This window comes from Gadus chalcogrammus, chromosome 10, assembly GCF_026213295.1.
Source record: "Gadus chalcogrammus isolate NIFS_2021 chromosome 10, NIFS_Gcha_1.0, whole genome shotgun sequence".
NCBI classification, from domain to species: Eukaryota; Metazoa; Chordata; class Actinopteri; order Gadiformes; family Gadidae; genus Gadus; species Gadus chalcogrammus.
The window spans coordinates 20,101,053-20,117,177 of record NC_079421.1 but is presented as its reverse complement, the minus strand read 5'-3'; the positions used below and the strand labels follow the sequence as shown (position 1 = coordinate 20,117,177).

At 37.9% G+C, this 16,125-nt stretch overlaps 3 protein-coding genes across 4 annotated transcripts in view; all 3 read right to left on the bottom strand.

Moving 5' to 3' along the window:
* Positions 1–403: 403 nt before the first annotated feature.
* LOC130390562 (uncharacterized) lies at positions 404–3,558 on the bottom strand. The gene is made up of 6 exons (XM_056600592.1): positions 3,459–3,558; positions 2,965–3,306; positions 2,478–2,849; positions 2,071–2,187; positions 1,737–1,792; positions 404–1,406 (listed from the first exon to the last, which is right to left on the bottom strand). Exons 1-6 carry the CDS (start codon positions 3,496–3,498, stop codon positions 1,278–1,280), a joined length of 1,056 nt encoding a protein of 351 aa, XP_056456567.1. The 5' UTR covers positions 3,499–3,558; the 3' UTR covers positions 404–1,277.
* Positions 3,559–4,384: 826 nt separating this feature from the next.
* LOC130390559 (uncharacterized) lies at positions 4,385–8,020 on the bottom strand. 2 transcript variants are annotated; one of them, XM_056600588.1, is made up of 6 exons: positions 7,889–8,020; positions 7,400–7,744; positions 6,898–7,269; positions 6,545–6,661; positions 6,222–6,277; positions 4,385–5,923 (listed from the first exon to the last, which is right to left on the bottom strand). In XM_056600588.1, the coding sequence occupies exons 1-6, from the start codon at positions 7,926–7,928 to the stop codon at positions 5,768–5,770; spliced, it is 1,086 nt and encodes a 361-aa protein (XP_056456563.1). In that variant the 5' UTR covers positions 7,929–8,020; the 3' UTR covers positions 4,385–5,767. The 2 variants fall into 2 exon arrangements, with proteins under 2 accessions (XP_056456563.1, XP_056456564.1); XM_056600589.1 differs by having other exon boundaries at positions 4,387–5,884.
* Positions 8,021–11,220: 3,200 nt separating this feature from the next.
* LOC130390274 (uncharacterized) overlaps positions 11,221–16,125 on the bottom strand; it is a 46,120-nt gene continuing 41,215 nt past the window's right edge. Inside the window, exons 10-12 of the mRNA XM_056600136.1 lie at positions 13,065–13,181; positions 12,778–12,833; positions 11,221–11,738 (exon numbers count right to left, since the gene is read on the bottom strand). Coding sequence (XP_056456111.1) covers positions 11,610–11,738; positions 12,778–12,833; positions 13,065–13,181 — 302 coding nt within the window. The 3' untranslated portion in view covers positions 11,221–11,609. The remainder of the gene's footprint in view (positions 11,739–12,777; positions 12,834–13,064; positions 13,182–16,125) is intronic.

Genomic DNA, 16,125 nt, shown 5'->3' with positions numbered 1-16,125 from the left:
GGCCCACCCACAACTCTCAACGGGCCAATCGGTTAATTCCACGACCCATTTCGCACATTTGTCAAAGGCTTTGTCATAAGTGATAGTAATTTTCAACTCAGTTGTATTTTAAATACCAGTAGCTTAACACCTACTTGAGTACAATTTCCTCAAAGTTACATTACTTCAATACCTAAGAACGATTTTTCGGTACTCCATCCACCTCTGGACGCACACACACACACACACACACACACACACACACACACACACACACACACACACACACACACACACACACACACACACACACACACACACACACACACACACACACACACACACACACACACACACACACACACACACACTCAATTTAATCGAAAAGTAAATTATAGACATCCAGGACACAGGGTGGTGATGTTAAAACCGGTTTATTGTAGTTTGACTATAATGATACTGTGCACCTCACGTCAGTAGCCAAAAATAGTTTTGTGTGTGGTGTCAGTTAAGGTATATGAATATGCACGCCAGCCTACCAGTTGATGCAGTCCACCAGTCAAACCCTTCCAGCTGGTTGGATACACCCACATTGTGTTATCAAAAAGGGATATATTTTGAACCGGCTCATCAAGTTGACACCTTGTGGTAAAATAGGGGTAATCACTTTCCCGCCTTTATTACCTCCTAAATCGTTGTAATTATTGTTAATAGTCACAAAGCATATACCATGCTATACCACTTAACATAATTGTGGCAGCCTTTACTTTAAATGTAAAACAATAAACATTTCCAAGTGTTATTTTTATAACAGTAGTTGCAATTATTTTTCCCAGTACTTTTCCCACCAAGCAGTCCGTCTAACTGATTTGTTTAGAGCATGGAGCTCCTAACATCAATACCACAATTTCTTTGTCCATTCCAACTAATATCAGTTTACATTACAGTTTTTACATCGTGTTATCCTTTACTCGAAATAATTTGATTTGATCAAATTTGTTAGTTATTTAGTTATTTTTCTGAACATTTAACACAATGCAATGCTGCTTGGCTCTATTTGTAAACAGCAATGCCTGTAAGTTTCTACAAACTCTGAAATAGAAATGTATGTGGGTTCATCCACATTTAAAACAAATAGTTTGAAATGAACCACCTTCCAGGGTTGTAAAGTTCTATTTGAGCTTATTATCTTATCTTAAGCTTTCACTTTTTAAACCTTGAGCAATTTACTGCACCTGAACCGGATTACAATATTAAGGAATTCTATACAAACTATATTAGGACCTGGTTGATGGACTTCAGTGGCCGGTTTCTCTCACAGCAGAATACAGACTCTCCTGAGTCCTTTCACTGTTCTTCTTCCTTCCTTTGGTTTTCCTGCCAGAGAACTCCAACGCTGCGTAGTTCAAGGAATCTGTTTCCCCGTCCTACAACAGAGAACGGTGTCTTACAACCAATCATTGCAGGGAATACAATCAAACTAATGTACTTGTGTACTCATATAAAAAGGCGAAGAACATGCAGGTTTGTACCATAACACGGCAAGTAGGTAAACGCTATCCAGAAAGGTAGTTAGATATTGCAATAAAACCAATATCAGCCCTCCTAAAAAATGTAATTAATTGAACTAAAATTATCATACCCTTATCCACTTTCCATATGTATCATACCCATGCCATTCACCATTAGTTATGCTTGATGATGATTAATTCATGAACGTATACATTGTAAAAAACACACACACAATGCCGATGTACCTGTTGTTCTTGAATCACTGAGGCATGTGAAACGTGGTAGGAGACACTGGGATTCCCTGAAAATAACAACGGAAGATTATTTACTTTTGTAAATTAAGTTTTTATTGTTAATGTAATGTTTTCGTAGAACCCTGAACAGTTTTAAACTTAAACGTGTAATTATATATGGATATGTAAAACAATTAAGTCCAAAAAACTGGAGCTAGATATCTGTATGTATGTATGTATATACCTATTTTTAAACTTCTCTATCTCTGTCAGACATGGGGATCTTTAACCTTTCCTGAGATCATATGAAGTCACATCAGTTGGCTAAGTGTAGCATGTACTGTACCTTTGCAATGCTCAGAAACTTGCTTTTTATTTCTTGTTATGAACTGGATTATATTCCCACCCAGACAGCAAGCGAACAGTATTCCAAGCACCACGGTGAGCAGATTAATGTAGGGTTCTAGAATTAGAGGTGAAGATTTAGATCTCATGGTAACTTCTATAAACAATTACACAATTACCCAATTACACATCATATAAAGGAAAGGGATCTTCATGAAAAAGTTTTTCAGAAAAAAGTACATTATTTCCATAATGTTAAATTGAGAAAAACATTGAAATTCATTGTCAAGCAAATAAATAACCAATATTGTACACAATATTATAATTCTATTATAATTAAAAGTTATCTCTTAAACAAGTATTATAAAAAAAGAAATATTCTCGAAGTAAGAAGTCATATATATTGACCTGTTATGTCGATCTTAGTTCCACTTCCAAACACAACTTCCCCGCATGCTGCCAGGGCACAGTAGTAAGTCCCAGCATCAGAGGAGTCTACATTGTTCTTGGGGAGAGTGTAGACACAGCTCTGTGGAGCAGACGGAGGCCCAGAACTATTCTGACATTCACCACTCCTGTTTCCGTTCATGTAAATGGCAGCAGGGTGAGATGGTCCTGATCTGAACCAGTACACACTGGGTTCCCCTTGGCACTGGTTACTGTGGTCCGTCCTCTGGGAGGTAATGGAGCACTGGAGAGCCACAGGGTCTCCCAGCTGAGCTGATGCAGTCACAGGCTGTTGGACCACAGTCTGGGAGACAAACCTCTGGTCATTGGGATCTGAACAGTTAAATAAAACAATCATCATAAGAAACAAACCAAATATCTTTGCGGTTCTTTCAGAAAAAATGTATTTTCGATCAAGAAATATCTAACTAACTAATACATGATTTACCTTTGACAGTCAGGAAAACGCCATTAATCCAAATGCTTTGATATTGACTTCCTTGATTACAGAAATAATTTGCTTCATCCTCTTTTTGAACGTTGGTGATTGTCAAATTGAAGTTACTTCCTTCTCCCACTGTGACCCTCAACGTAAAGGACGGTTTAATCGTTGATGTATAATATCTGTTAGCTACCATTTGGGGATTAAATCCCAGAGATTGCTTATACCAGTTCAACACTTCATTAATATTCTTGTCTTTCAAAACTGTACAATCCAGAGTGACAGTATCTCCAAGTTTAGCTTCTTTCAAATAGAGTGATTGAGGATCTTCTTGGGTCTGAATCAGCACTAAAACATAAAGAAAAACAAGAAAGAAACATACATCACTATTGTTGTATATTTACTATACAAAATGGAATAACATCCTTCTTGAAGAATTCCGATATATTTTTTTATCAACAAACACCTCAATAATGTACACACATTAAAACAGTACTTACATGCAGTACGCAGAATCATCATTGCTAAAAACATTGTCATAGTTTGATGCTGAACCAACGCTGGACTCACTGAAGTGAATGATTCTGAATTTAGACTAACATTTCCATTTCCTGGGAGCACTGTGATTGGCTGGAACTTAGAAGCTCACACACACACACACACACACACACACACACACACACATACACACACACACACACACACACACACACACACACACACACACACACACACACACACACACACACACACACACACACACAGTTGACATACCTTACATGCCTGATCATTAGTTATTATTACGACAGAAATGGGGAGTACTCTATTGGAAAACAAATCTAGAGACATGTTAATTATGTCAGATTGTTATGAATCTAATAGAAAATTGGGAAATATTTGTATTACCATTATCAGTAGTAGGAGAAGCAACAGTGGTAGTAACAGTAACATTAGTAGCAGACACTGTAGCATTAGTAGTAGTTGAAAAACACTGAAAGTGTGGAGTTAAAATGCACATCTCTGTGACCTAAGACAGATCTTATAGAATTAGTTTAAATGAACCTCAGCTATGGATGAAGGGAGATATTGATGTGATCGGTGTTGGAGCAACTCCGAGAAGCTCAAGGCTTTTATAAGCCCCAACGTAAGTGGCAGTTAATACAACAAGCCCATGAAAGATAACACTTTAGGTTCTTCTTCCTTTAATCCTTCTCCCTATAGCCTATGTGTTTTAACCACTGGTTTGTTAACAAAGAGTGAGGCAGCAAGTGAGAGGCGGGGCGGAGGCTGGTCATGTCTTTGTTTTTGACACACCACCGCAACTCTTAACCATGAATAGACCTGACTCTGGTCTCAACAGGATGTGTTGCTAAGGTTCTGCACAAACCAAACATGAAATGGTGAAATGGTTATATATTCCCAGTAATATATATATTACTGACTGAACCTGAATGGTCACTGTCAGTTTCGTGAACAGGGAATGATTTTTATTGTAGTATAGTATGTTATCTGGTACGTGCTTTAATAAAGAGTCAAGTCAAATAATTAAGGTAGATGTTACCACCAATTTGGATGACAGTCTTAATGAAGTGATTGATTGATTTTATTTCAGTTGTACTAATATCTAATATAAGTACTCATTTGGGATCCTATTGCAATGGAGACAACAGTTGCTACATGAGTCCATTTCAGAGACACATAGCCACCATTCGTACACAGCCAAGGATGTTGTCTCTGTCTTGTCAGGTGTTAAGTGAAGGGCCTGCCCTCGTTTTTATATCTTCTTTGTGTTCTCCCCCTTCTCTCTCTGGAGTCATCTCTGTACACATATCCACTGGCATGTTCCAGGTCATATGGAGATGATATATATATAGATATATATAGATATAGATATATATATCATCTCCATATGACTATATATATCGCCAAGCTATCCTTGTTGATTACTGTTAAAATAATAAATGTAATATCTACATACAAGTGAAAATGATCAGGCATTTATTTTGTCTATGTATGGAAACTGTTCCGAACCGTAACCCGAAACCATTCCGTATCTTATCAAACCTCGTGTTTTGTGAACCGATTCACCCCTAAATACACCAATATATGTATAACCTCATTTCAGAAGCAAAAAATGTTTGTTTACATGGGTGTGAGGTGTCAGTCAAGATATATGAAAATCAACTCCAGCCTACCAGTTGACGCAGTGCACCAGTCAAACCCTCCCAGCTGGTTGGATACGCCCACATTGTGTTACAAAGGGGTTATGTTTAGAAATGGCAAGTTGATAACTTGTGCTAAAACAGGGGTCCTCTATGTTAATGATTCAGCGTCATCTCTTGCATTACTCTTTCCTGCCTTTCGCATCCTAAATTGTTATCATTTTAAAAAGTCACCAATCAGATGCTATACAGCTTAACATAATTGTGGCAGCCTTCCCTTTAAATGAAAAACAATGAACATTTCCAAGTTTTATTTTTATAAAATTAGTTGCAATCATTTTCTCAGTTATTTTCCCACAAAGCAGTCCATCTAACTAAGTTGTTTGGAACATTACGTCAAGAAAATAATAATATTGTAATCTGATCATATTTGTTATTTAAGTCAGTATGGTTTTGCTGAACATTATACACAAAACAATGCTGCTTATGGATATTTGTATACAGCAATGCCTGAAAGTTTCTATAAACTCCAAAAAAGAAACGTATGTGGGTTCATCCACATTTAAAACACATAGTTTGAACTTAACCACCGTCTAGAGTTATGAAGAGCTATTTGAGCTTCTTATCTCATCTTTCACTTTTTACTCCTAGGTTTCTCTCACAGCGGAATACAGACACTCCTGAGTCCTTTCACTGTTCTTCTTCCTTCCTTTGGCTTTCCTGTCGGAGAACTCCAACACACCGTAGTTCAAGGAATCTGCTTCCTCCTCATACAACAGAGAACTTGGTCTTACTACCAAACGCTGAAGACAACACAATCAAACTAATGTACCTCTGTCTTCATATACAAAAGCTATGCAGGTTTAATTCTAGATACACAATACACACCAGGTTGCTAAACTTTATCCAGAAAGGTAGATATTGCAATAAAAACAATATTAGACTTCCTCAAAATGCACTATAGAAAGTCCCAGATATTACTACTTTTAAAATCAAATGTGATGTCCATATATTCATTCCCAAAGCACTAAATATTAGTTATGCTTGATGATTAATTAATATACATACCCATGATAAAAAAGATACAGAATGCTGACGTACCTGTTGTTCTTGTATCACTGAGGCATGTAAAACATGGTAGGAGACTTTAGGATTTCCTGTAAATAACAAGGGAAAAATAATATTCACTTTTTAAGATAACATTTATATTGTTAATGCTATGTTTCATAGAACCCTGATATAAAAACTATTTCAATGTTTACATGTAAATATATATGTAAAAACAATGTAGAATGTAAAATACAATGTATCAACTTCTAAACTTCGCTATCTATATCCAACATGGGGATCTCTAACCTGTACTGAGGTCATATGAAGTCACACCAGTAGGCTAGAATGTCCAATAAGTGTAGAATCTATTGTACCTTTGCAATGCTCACAAACTTTATTTTTATTTCTGGATATGAACTGGATAATATTCCCAACCAGACAGCAAGCCAACAGTATTCCAAGCACCACGGTAACCAGATGTCTGTAGGGTTCTAGAATTAAAAGCGAAGATTTAGATCTCATGGTATCTCTTCTATGACCAAGTACGCATCATATAATGGTAGGCGATATAATTGTTCATGAAAAAGTTCAATATTTTCAGAATGTTGAATAAAGGAAATGATTTAGATTCATGTCCCAGTAAATAAATTATAAATATTATAAATATGAATCTATTATAATTGAAAGTAATTTAATAAACTAAAAGTAAGTAGTACAATATAATTACCTGTTATGTCCAGCTTGGTTCCATTTCCAAACACAACTTCCCCGCATGCTGCCAGGGCACAGTAGTAAGTCCCAGCATCAGAGGAGTCTACATTGTTCTTGGGGAGAGTGTAGACACAGCTCTGTGGAGCAGACGGAGGCCCAGAACTATTCTGACATTCACCACTCCTGTTTCCATTCATGTAAATGGCAGCAGGGTGAGATGGTCCTGATCTGAACCAGTACACACTGGGTTCCCCTTGGCACTGGTTACTGTGGTCCGTCCTCTGGGAGGTAATAGAGCACTGGAGAGCCACAGGGTCTCCCAGCTGAGCTGATGCTGACACAGGCTGTTGGACCACAGTCTGGGAGACAAACCTCTGGTCACTGGGATCTGAACAGTTAAATAAAACACTCATCATAAGTAACAAGCCAAATATCTTAGTGGGTCTTAGCAGAGAAAATATATATATTCGATCATGATATTTAAAATAAACTAGTATCTAGACTAAAATATGCTTTACCTTTGATGGTCAGGAAAACACCATTATTCCAAATCTTTTGATGTTGTTCTCCTTGATTACAGAAATAATTTCCTTCATCCTCTTTTTGAACGTTGCTGATTGTCAAATAGAAGTTACTTCCTTCTCCCACAGTGAACCTTGACGTAAAGGGCGGTTGAATCTCATTTGATATATAATATCTGCTTGCTACCATTTGGGGATTATATCCCAGAGATTGTTTATGCCAGAATAATATTTTAATGTTATTCTGGTCATTCAAAGCTAGACAATCCAGAGTAACATTATCTCCAATTTCAACTGTCTTTAAATAGAGTGATTGAGGATCCTCTTCGGCCTGAATCAGCACTAAAAATGCAAGGAAAAACAAGAACTTATGAACTTGGTATGGTTGTATGTTTAGTATACAAAAACGTCCTACTGTAAAATTACAATATATTTTTTCTTCACCAAACACCTCAATAATGTAGACTTCATTAAAACAGTACTCACATGCAGTATTCAGAATTATTATTGCTAAAAACGTTGTCATGGTTTAATGCTGAACCAGCGCTGGACTAACTGAAGTGAATGATTCTGACTTTAGACTAACATTTACACATCCTGGGACCACTGTGATTGGCTGAAACATGGAGGCACTTGATGAGGCAAGCCAATGATTTCTGTGAGGTGTAGTTCAGGTCATATTTAAATCTATCCTAAACACTGAAAACGTATTTTGTTCATTTTGTTTTCATCGATGTGGCATTAAAAGCTGGCAATTGATAAATATTTCCCCTGATGCGTGAAACATTTGATTTTACTTGCTGATATTTTTTATCAATGTTATGAACATCTATTTCAATAATAAATATCACTCGCTCACACACACACACACACACACACACACACACACACACACACACACACACACACACACACACACACACACACACACACACACACACACACACACACACACACACACACACAGTTGACATTGCTTACATTCCTGATCGGTATTGGAAAACAATTCAAGGCATATGTTTATTTTATCACTTTTTTACATTGTTATGACATTGGGGTGGAAAGAAGCATCACACAATCCAATGCAATTAATGTATTACTATCATCAGCAGAATTAATAGAAGCAGTAGCAGTAGTGGCAGACAGAAAAAGTTTGAATGCTTGAGTACCAAACTGAACCCCAGCTATGGCTGGAGGGATATTGATGCACTCAGTGTTGGAGCAACTCCACGAAACTCAAACCTTTTATAACCACCAGTGTAAAGTGGCAGTTAATACAAAAAGCCAATGAAAGGGTTAGTTCCTTTAATCTTTTTCACTTCAGTGTGTATGTTTTAACTACTGTTCTGTGAACAGAGAGTGAAGCAGCAAGTGGAGCAGTGGTGTCTTTGTTTTCGACACACCACCACAACTCCTAACCATACCAGGATGTGTTGCTATAAAGTTCATCAGAAACCAACCATGAAATGGTTCCCATCACTGACTGAACCTGAATGGGGACAGTCAGGGTCACAAGCAATAGATTTACATTCAGGGCAGATAACAGACAGTTTAATCCGAAGCGACTTACAACCATTCATACACACATTCAGGGCGGAGGCAACCATGTAAGGCAACTGCCAGCTCGTCAGGAGCAGTTAAAGGTCATTCAAACTACATGCGTCCGTTGACGGATCTCATTGACTTTGCATGGGACGCTGTCAAAATGCATTGTGGGTCCGTCCGTTCTGTTGGTTCCGTGGCCTAGGTCAAAAGTTGAGAATTTTTCAACTTTTCAGGCAGCGACGGATCCGTCGGCCAATGAAATCGCAGGCATGCAAAAACAAGCAGGAAGAAGCAGGAAAAATCTGGCAGTTATATTTTTTAAAAGAAATGTGGAATCGATAGGATTGTTTTTAGTCACCTGATCTTTTGTATTCATATCCACACATCGGCTTTGTTAGCGGGAAGGGATTTGATTGGCTGCAGGCTGTGTCGACGAAAACTAGTTCCATCTAAGTCAGACTCGCCCTCAGTCATCCGTCGACGGACGCATGCAGTGTGAATGTAAGGTTAGGGTTAGGAGTCTCGCTCAGGGACACCTCAACACTCAGCTAGGAGGAGCCGGGGATCGAACTAGCAACCGGCTCATCCTCCCGAGCTACTTTTACACAGCAAGCCAACCGTATCCAAAGCACAAAGACCACTAGATGACAGTTGGGGTGTAGAACCCATCTGCAATGGGTCGTCATGAATCTGCAGAACTCTTCATATTCTTCCTGTAATCTGTACCAATACATTCAAGACCTTTGGTCATTGTTATCTGCATTGTTAAGTACAATGATAATAATTTAAAGGAACTAAGTAGATATAGTTAGGGGTTTTTAAAATTGAAGGGTTTTAATACAGGTTTAACAGACCTTTGATATGTTTACATTGGTGGGTACAATTCCAGGCCTACGCTACGATAGTAACGTGAAACGTTTTTAATGTTTTTTGAAGGGGAAGTATCAATAAATGGTGACAAAGAGGGTTACCAAAAATACTTAGACAGCCTTAATATATATCCGGGTGTCCCACCCAAGTTAAATCTATTTGTGGGAAACACTTCATTAACTTGGTGGGTGGCCTGAGTATGATACACTTTTCATAGTGGCTCATATGTAGTGAGCTACATCGATATTGATATATCATACCTCTAAAAGGCTTTCTATATCACAAATTTCACCGGAAGTGAGGGGTTAAAGCGGAAATGATGTCATTGACATGCAACCTCACCCAATGAATTAGACCTTTTACCTTAGATTAAAATAAATATTTTAATCTAAGGTACATTGTTGGATACTTTTTGGATAATGTTAAACAATTTAAAAAATTAAATAACAGGTTTGAATGCGGAAACGTTACACATCATACCCTTAAATATGTGTTTCTTCCTTTCATCTCTCTCACTAGAGTGTACAGAGCAGGAAACAGAGAGGGAGGCGCCAAGTTCAGAGACTAGGGCTGGGGCTGGCCATGTCTCCGCCTCTCGACACCCCACCACATCTCTGAACCATAGACAGACCTGACTGTAGGTCTCAACAGGATGTGTTGCTCACATACTTCAGAAACCAACCATGTTATTTCCCATCACTAACTCAACCTGATTTGTAATCATTTTATTTTGCTTGTATCTGCTTTTTAGATTATTATAGCGGTAAGAATGAATTGTTCAGTTTCATTCACAGATACTAATATCTTAATCAAGGTATAACTTTGAGATCCCGACACATAACAACCATTCATACAAAGCCAACCTATATTATGTAAGTCAGCTCCTCCCAGCCGGGTGGACCCTCCCCCATTGGGATGTCACAAAGGGATTCTTAAATGGTACTTCAACATGACACTATCCTAACAATGACAATGTTTGAACTGGCACCATTTTCTGCCCTTTCCCTGTTCCTGTCCTGAATTGTCATTCATTATGTAAAACAACACCAAGCCAAAAGACACTCTCCGATCCTTTACATTTTAGAGCTCTTTGTCCCTTTTTGATTTGTTTAACATCAGCAAGTCATGTTTAAATCACTACAACCATCTCAAGGGCCATTTGGATTGTAACAAACGACCCCACGATACCTGCAATTCAATGATCAAGGCTGTTTTCATGGCAAATTATAAACAAACACTTCAAACTTTTTGCATTTACTTCTAATTTCAAATTTCCCAAAAAGAAGCCACTAGCTGAGATGTTTAGAGCATGGAGCTAATAACGTTGAGTTCAACATTTCTTTGTCAATGTGTCAGAGACCTTAGTTTACTATAAACTTACAAACTAAATACAAACATAATTGTTAGTCAAATGAAGCAATTTGATCTGATCAAAAGGAGAATTTTACTGAAAATTGCACACAATGCAAGCATTTTTGGTCTATTTGCAATGGCTGACAGTGTCTACATTAGAAACCCAAGATGATATGCTTCATCATCTCCATTAAAAAAAAGAAAATAGTTTGAACCGAACCCCCTTCCAGTGCTGTACACAGTTGTGCTATTTGTGCTTTGTCAGAATCATATTATTTATTGTATCTTATATCTTAACTTTAGCTTTTTATCCCTTTTAGAAATGTAATGCACATGATCATCCACCAGATCAAACTATACTAGGACCTGGTTGATGGACTTCAGTGGCGCGTTTCTCTCACATCAGAATACAGACTCTCCTCAGTCCGTTCACTGTTCTTTAGTGGCGCGTTTCTCTCACAGCAGAATACAGACTCTCCTCAGTCCGTTCAGTGTTCTTTTTCCCCCTTTTGGTTTTCCTGCCAGGGAAATCCAACGCTGCGTAATTCAAGGAATCCGTTTCCCTGTCCTACAACAGAGAACTGTGTGTTACTAAACATCTGAGATGTCAGGATTGTTGCAGTGAAGTCAATAACATTGAACCTTGAACAATGTTCTAGAAAAGATTAAACATTACATAACAATAAAAAAATGATATTATTTTCCAACCCTGCTAGTGAGAAGAATTGAGAGGCAAATAGCATCGCCACAGATAAGAGCCAACTGAATGCTCCCCGCTACGACAGGAGAAGCCAGGGCGGCCAGTAATGGACTGCAAGGGGCCAGTACTTCCAAAATGATGGTGTCATGAGTCATGAAGTGATAAGGTTCCTTACTCAATTTATTGAGTCGTAAATTGTATTGATATGTTATTTAGTCTGTAAATCTGTAGGCCATAGCTTACAAGTGAAATAGCAGTAAAGTGGTTCCGAAATCGTGTTTGTGTAGATTTGTTGCATTTCTCAAGAATATTCTGATTCCAGTGTCCGAGAGAGGGTTAAGCTTCCCTCTTATTAACTCTTATAGTATAGCTATAAGCCACGGTATGAAGGGCTTCTTCATAGATAACATCACTCATAATAACACTCATACATTGACGGTTTGTAGCCATGGGGATAATAGCCCCCCCAAACCCCCTTTTCTTTAAGGAACTCTTAGCCCAAAACCCTTTTTTATTCCCTCATCGGGTTCAAATTCAGGCTGAAACACGAGGTTCACTTCCACTTCAATTTAAAAACCAATTCTTTCTAGAGCCGTTTGTCGGTTCTGGGCTCTGTCACAGAGGACCACCTCCCTAGGTAGATATAATTCTAGGGCAACAAAAGCAACAATTCTTATTTTTGTACACCATCTACAACATACGTATGAATAACGTATTTAACATCTGTCTGGCATGCCCGTTCCACTAGATTCCACTATTTTACAATTTTTTTACATTGATTTAACGAATTAGATATAACCAAATTTCTAATTTTGCAGAAATGAAAACATTTACACATCTTCATTTAAATTTTTCTTCTCCATTATGAATTTCAATATATACATATTAAACATATTGCCATGAATACCTGTTGTTCCTGAATCACTGAGTCAGTTGCAACATGGTCAGAGGAACTCAGTATTCCTGATGATAAAAAAAGATTAACAATTACTGTTTTTAATGACATAGTTTCTAGCAATTCATGCCGGTCAGGCTTAAAAAAAAAAAGGCAGCCAGGGTTCTTTAAAATACTATATTCCAAAGTTTCAGTATGTATACTACAAATGTATCGATCAAAGCGGTTGGGGATCTCTAACCTGTCCTAAGGTCATATCAAGTCACAGCAGTAGGCTTATTAGTATAGAATTACTCTACCTTTGCCATGCTCCCAAACTTGCTTTTTATTTCTGGCTATGAATTGGACTATATTCCCAACCAGACAGCAAGCCAACAGTATTCCAAGCACCACGGTAACCAGATGAGGGTAGGTTTCTATAATCACAAGCAAAGATTTAGATCCCTCTGTATCTTTTATGAACAATTGCACATTATATATTGGAAGGTGATTTTCCTGAAAGTTTTTCATAAATTATTTTCAGAATGTTAAATTAAGGAAAACATTGAGACTCATTTTACAGCTAATAATAACAAATATTATGCTTCTATTATTGTGTTATAATAAAAAATGATTGAATAAAAAAGTATTATAAAAAATATATTCTAGAAGTAAGAAGTCAAATATACTGACCTGTTAGGTCCAGTTTAGTTCCATTTCCAAACACAACTTCCCCACATGCTGCCAGGGCACAGTAGTAAGTCCCAGCATCAGAGGAGTCTACATTGTTCTTGGGGAGAGTGTAGACACAGCTCTGTGGAGCAGACGGAGGCCCAGAACTATTCTGACATCCACCACTCCTGTTACCATTCATGTAAATGGTAGCAGGGTGAGATGGTCCTGATCTGAACCAGTACACACTGGGTTCCCCTTGGCACTGGTTACTGTGGTCCGTCCTCTGGGAGGTAACAGAGCACTGGAGAGCCACAGGGTCTCCCAGCTGAGCTGATGCTGACACAGGCTGTTGGACCACAGTCCGGGAGACAAACCTCTGCTCATTGGGATCTGAACCGTTAAATACAATGATCATAATTTAAATGAACGAAGTAGATATATTTGCGGTTGATTTGAAATGTTAAGATTTTTCCTCATGACGTAGAAACAAGCATTGAAAAATATATCACAAACCTTTGACAGATAAAAATATGCCGCTCCAACTGTCAGATAAACCTTCTTGACAAAAATAGATTCCTTCATCATCTTTAGTTACGGATCTGAATTTAAGATTAAAGGCAAGAAACCCTTTGTCCACTGTGAAACTTGAATTGAATCTGGGATAAACTGTCACTGAATCATTCACTTTAGAAGCGACTGTTTGAGGCACAAATCCCAGAGATTGCTTATACCAATATACGTTGCATATTCCTTTTTTTAAAGCTACACAATGTAGAGTTACATTATCTCCAAGCTCTGCTGTTTGCACAGACAACAAAGAAGGATCCTTTTTGGTCTCAATCGGCGCTAAAAATAAAGTAGAAATAACCACAATGAATAACCACTTGTTATATTTAGAATTGTAACCAAATTAACTTTTTTGAAGAGGAGTTTTACTTACATGCTTCTCTCAGAATTATCAAAGCAAACAATATTGCTAACATTGTTGCGTTTTGGTGCTGTACTATACTGCACTCACTGATAGATTGACTGTAAGGACTACTATTGTTATACCATAGATGAACTGTGATTGGCTGGAAGTTAGAGCACTGAATGATGCCAGCCAATGATCCACTTCTAGTCTACCCTAACCACTACACTGTCCTTCCCACCACTTGACAAACCAACAACCCTCCTTTTGTCCTATCGATAGACATTTTAAGACACGAGTGTCTCACTGTACTATTACATTCATAGGAAATGATATGAAATACAAAATGAGTGCCATGGACGACTATGATTGTTAAAGAGCCACTGAAAGACACGAGCAATGATCTGATTAATTTGCTGTGAGGTGCAGTTCTCATTCGAGTTTATTCTAAGCTGAACCCTAAAAAAACATCAGTTGTACATGCAGTCATTTTTTCATTTTGATCCATTTGATAAAATATGTTCACCAGAGCAGCAGGGGCTTGACGTTGTATTGACTGGGCAGTGGCTCATCTCCATGTCTGGCCACCATGTACATTGTATTGTATTGTGTTGTATTGTATTATATTATAGTTCTTAACTGTGTAGCAACTGCAGTAGCTGCTATCATTGCTGTAACACGCGAGATTGGTTAGCCTAGCGATTGTTGTACTTGCACTTGCTTCTATGAACATCCTTACTGTACCGACAGCGGTATATTGTGTTATATTGAATACAAATGTACTTATTTGGATAAAAGCGTCTGCTAATGCCCTAAATGTAAATGTAAATGTTTTCATTCTCCCTGTCGGCATTCTTGAATATTTAAGATGGCCGACCTCTTACCAGATCGCTAATGACATGTATCAGAATTTCCTGTAGGTGGAGTTGGATCAAAACATATATTTATGAATAAGTAGACTATAGCCTACTAGTACTATAAACAACTATAACAAAAAATTTGGGAGGGAAAATACTTTTGAAACCTTTTTTTTAATGTGTTATATAATTAAATAATTATATTTACATGTCAGTAGCCAAAAATACTTTTGACATGAGTTTGAGCTGTCAGTTAAGATATATGAAAATCCAACTCTAGCCTACCAGTTGATGCCGTCCACCAGTCAAACCCTTCCAGCTGGTTGGATACGCCCACATTGTGTTATCAACAAGGGATATATTTTGAAATGGCTCATCAAGTCGCCCCGCCCATTCTGCTGGGCGATTTGAGTTCGCCCTGCAGAAGGGTCTGGAGAAGAGCAATACATTTCTTTCTAGTTGCGATACGTTTTTGCGGGAGCCAACCACCAAGCTGGCTTCTCCCCCTGGCGTGCTATTGGCTGGGCTAACACAATGATGACAGGGAAGCGACTTCAAGCAGCCAATTGCGTACAGAGTCATTTGAATTAGGCCCAGTGATCACGCCTTTTGTTCTGAAGAAAATGACAGCTTCCCCAGACCAACGTGCAATCTACGATCAAGCTTGGTCTGGCAATAGCCAGGCTATTAAAATAGGGGTCCTCTCTTTCCTGCCTTTATTACATCCTAGATTGTTGTAGTTATTGTAAATTGTCACCAATCTCATGCTGTATCACTTAACATAATTGTGGCAGCCTTGACTTTAAATGAAAAACAATGAACATTTCAAAGCGTTATTTTTATAACATTATTAGCAATTATTTTCCCAGTACTTTTCCATGGAGCTCATAACAGGAAGATTTCTTTGTCCATTCCAACTAATATCAGTTTACATTACAT

What these genes read in the sequence shown, in the direction of transcription:
- LOC130390562 (XM_056600592.1), bottom strand. Translation starts at nt 3,498, where the DNA reads ATGACAATGTTTTTAGCAATGATGATTCTGCGTACTGCAT. An exon ending in GATGATTCTGCGTACTGCAT is followed by an intron (nt 3,307 to 3,458) that starts GTAAGTACTGTT and finishes TTTATGTTTTAG; the next exon opens with TGCTGATTCAGACCCAAGAA. An exon ending in CAGTGATTCAAGAACAACAG is followed by an intron (nt 1,407 to 1,736) that starts GTACATCGGCAT and finishes TCTCTGTTGTAG; the next exon opens with GACGGGGAAACAGATTCCTT.
- LOC130390559 (XM_056600588.1), bottom strand. Translation starts at nt 7,928, where the DNA reads ATGACAACGTTTTTAGCAATAATAATTCTGAATACTGCAT. An exon ending in AATAATTCTGAATACTGCAT is followed by an intron (nt 7,745 to 7,888) that starts GTGAGTACTGTT and finishes TTGCATTTTTAG; the next exon opens with TGCTGATTCAGGCCGAAGAG. An exon ending in AACCAAGCTGGACATAACAG is followed by an intron (nt 6,662 to 6,897) that starts GTAATTATATTG and finishes TTTTAATTCTAG; the next exon opens with AACCCTACAGACATCTGGTT.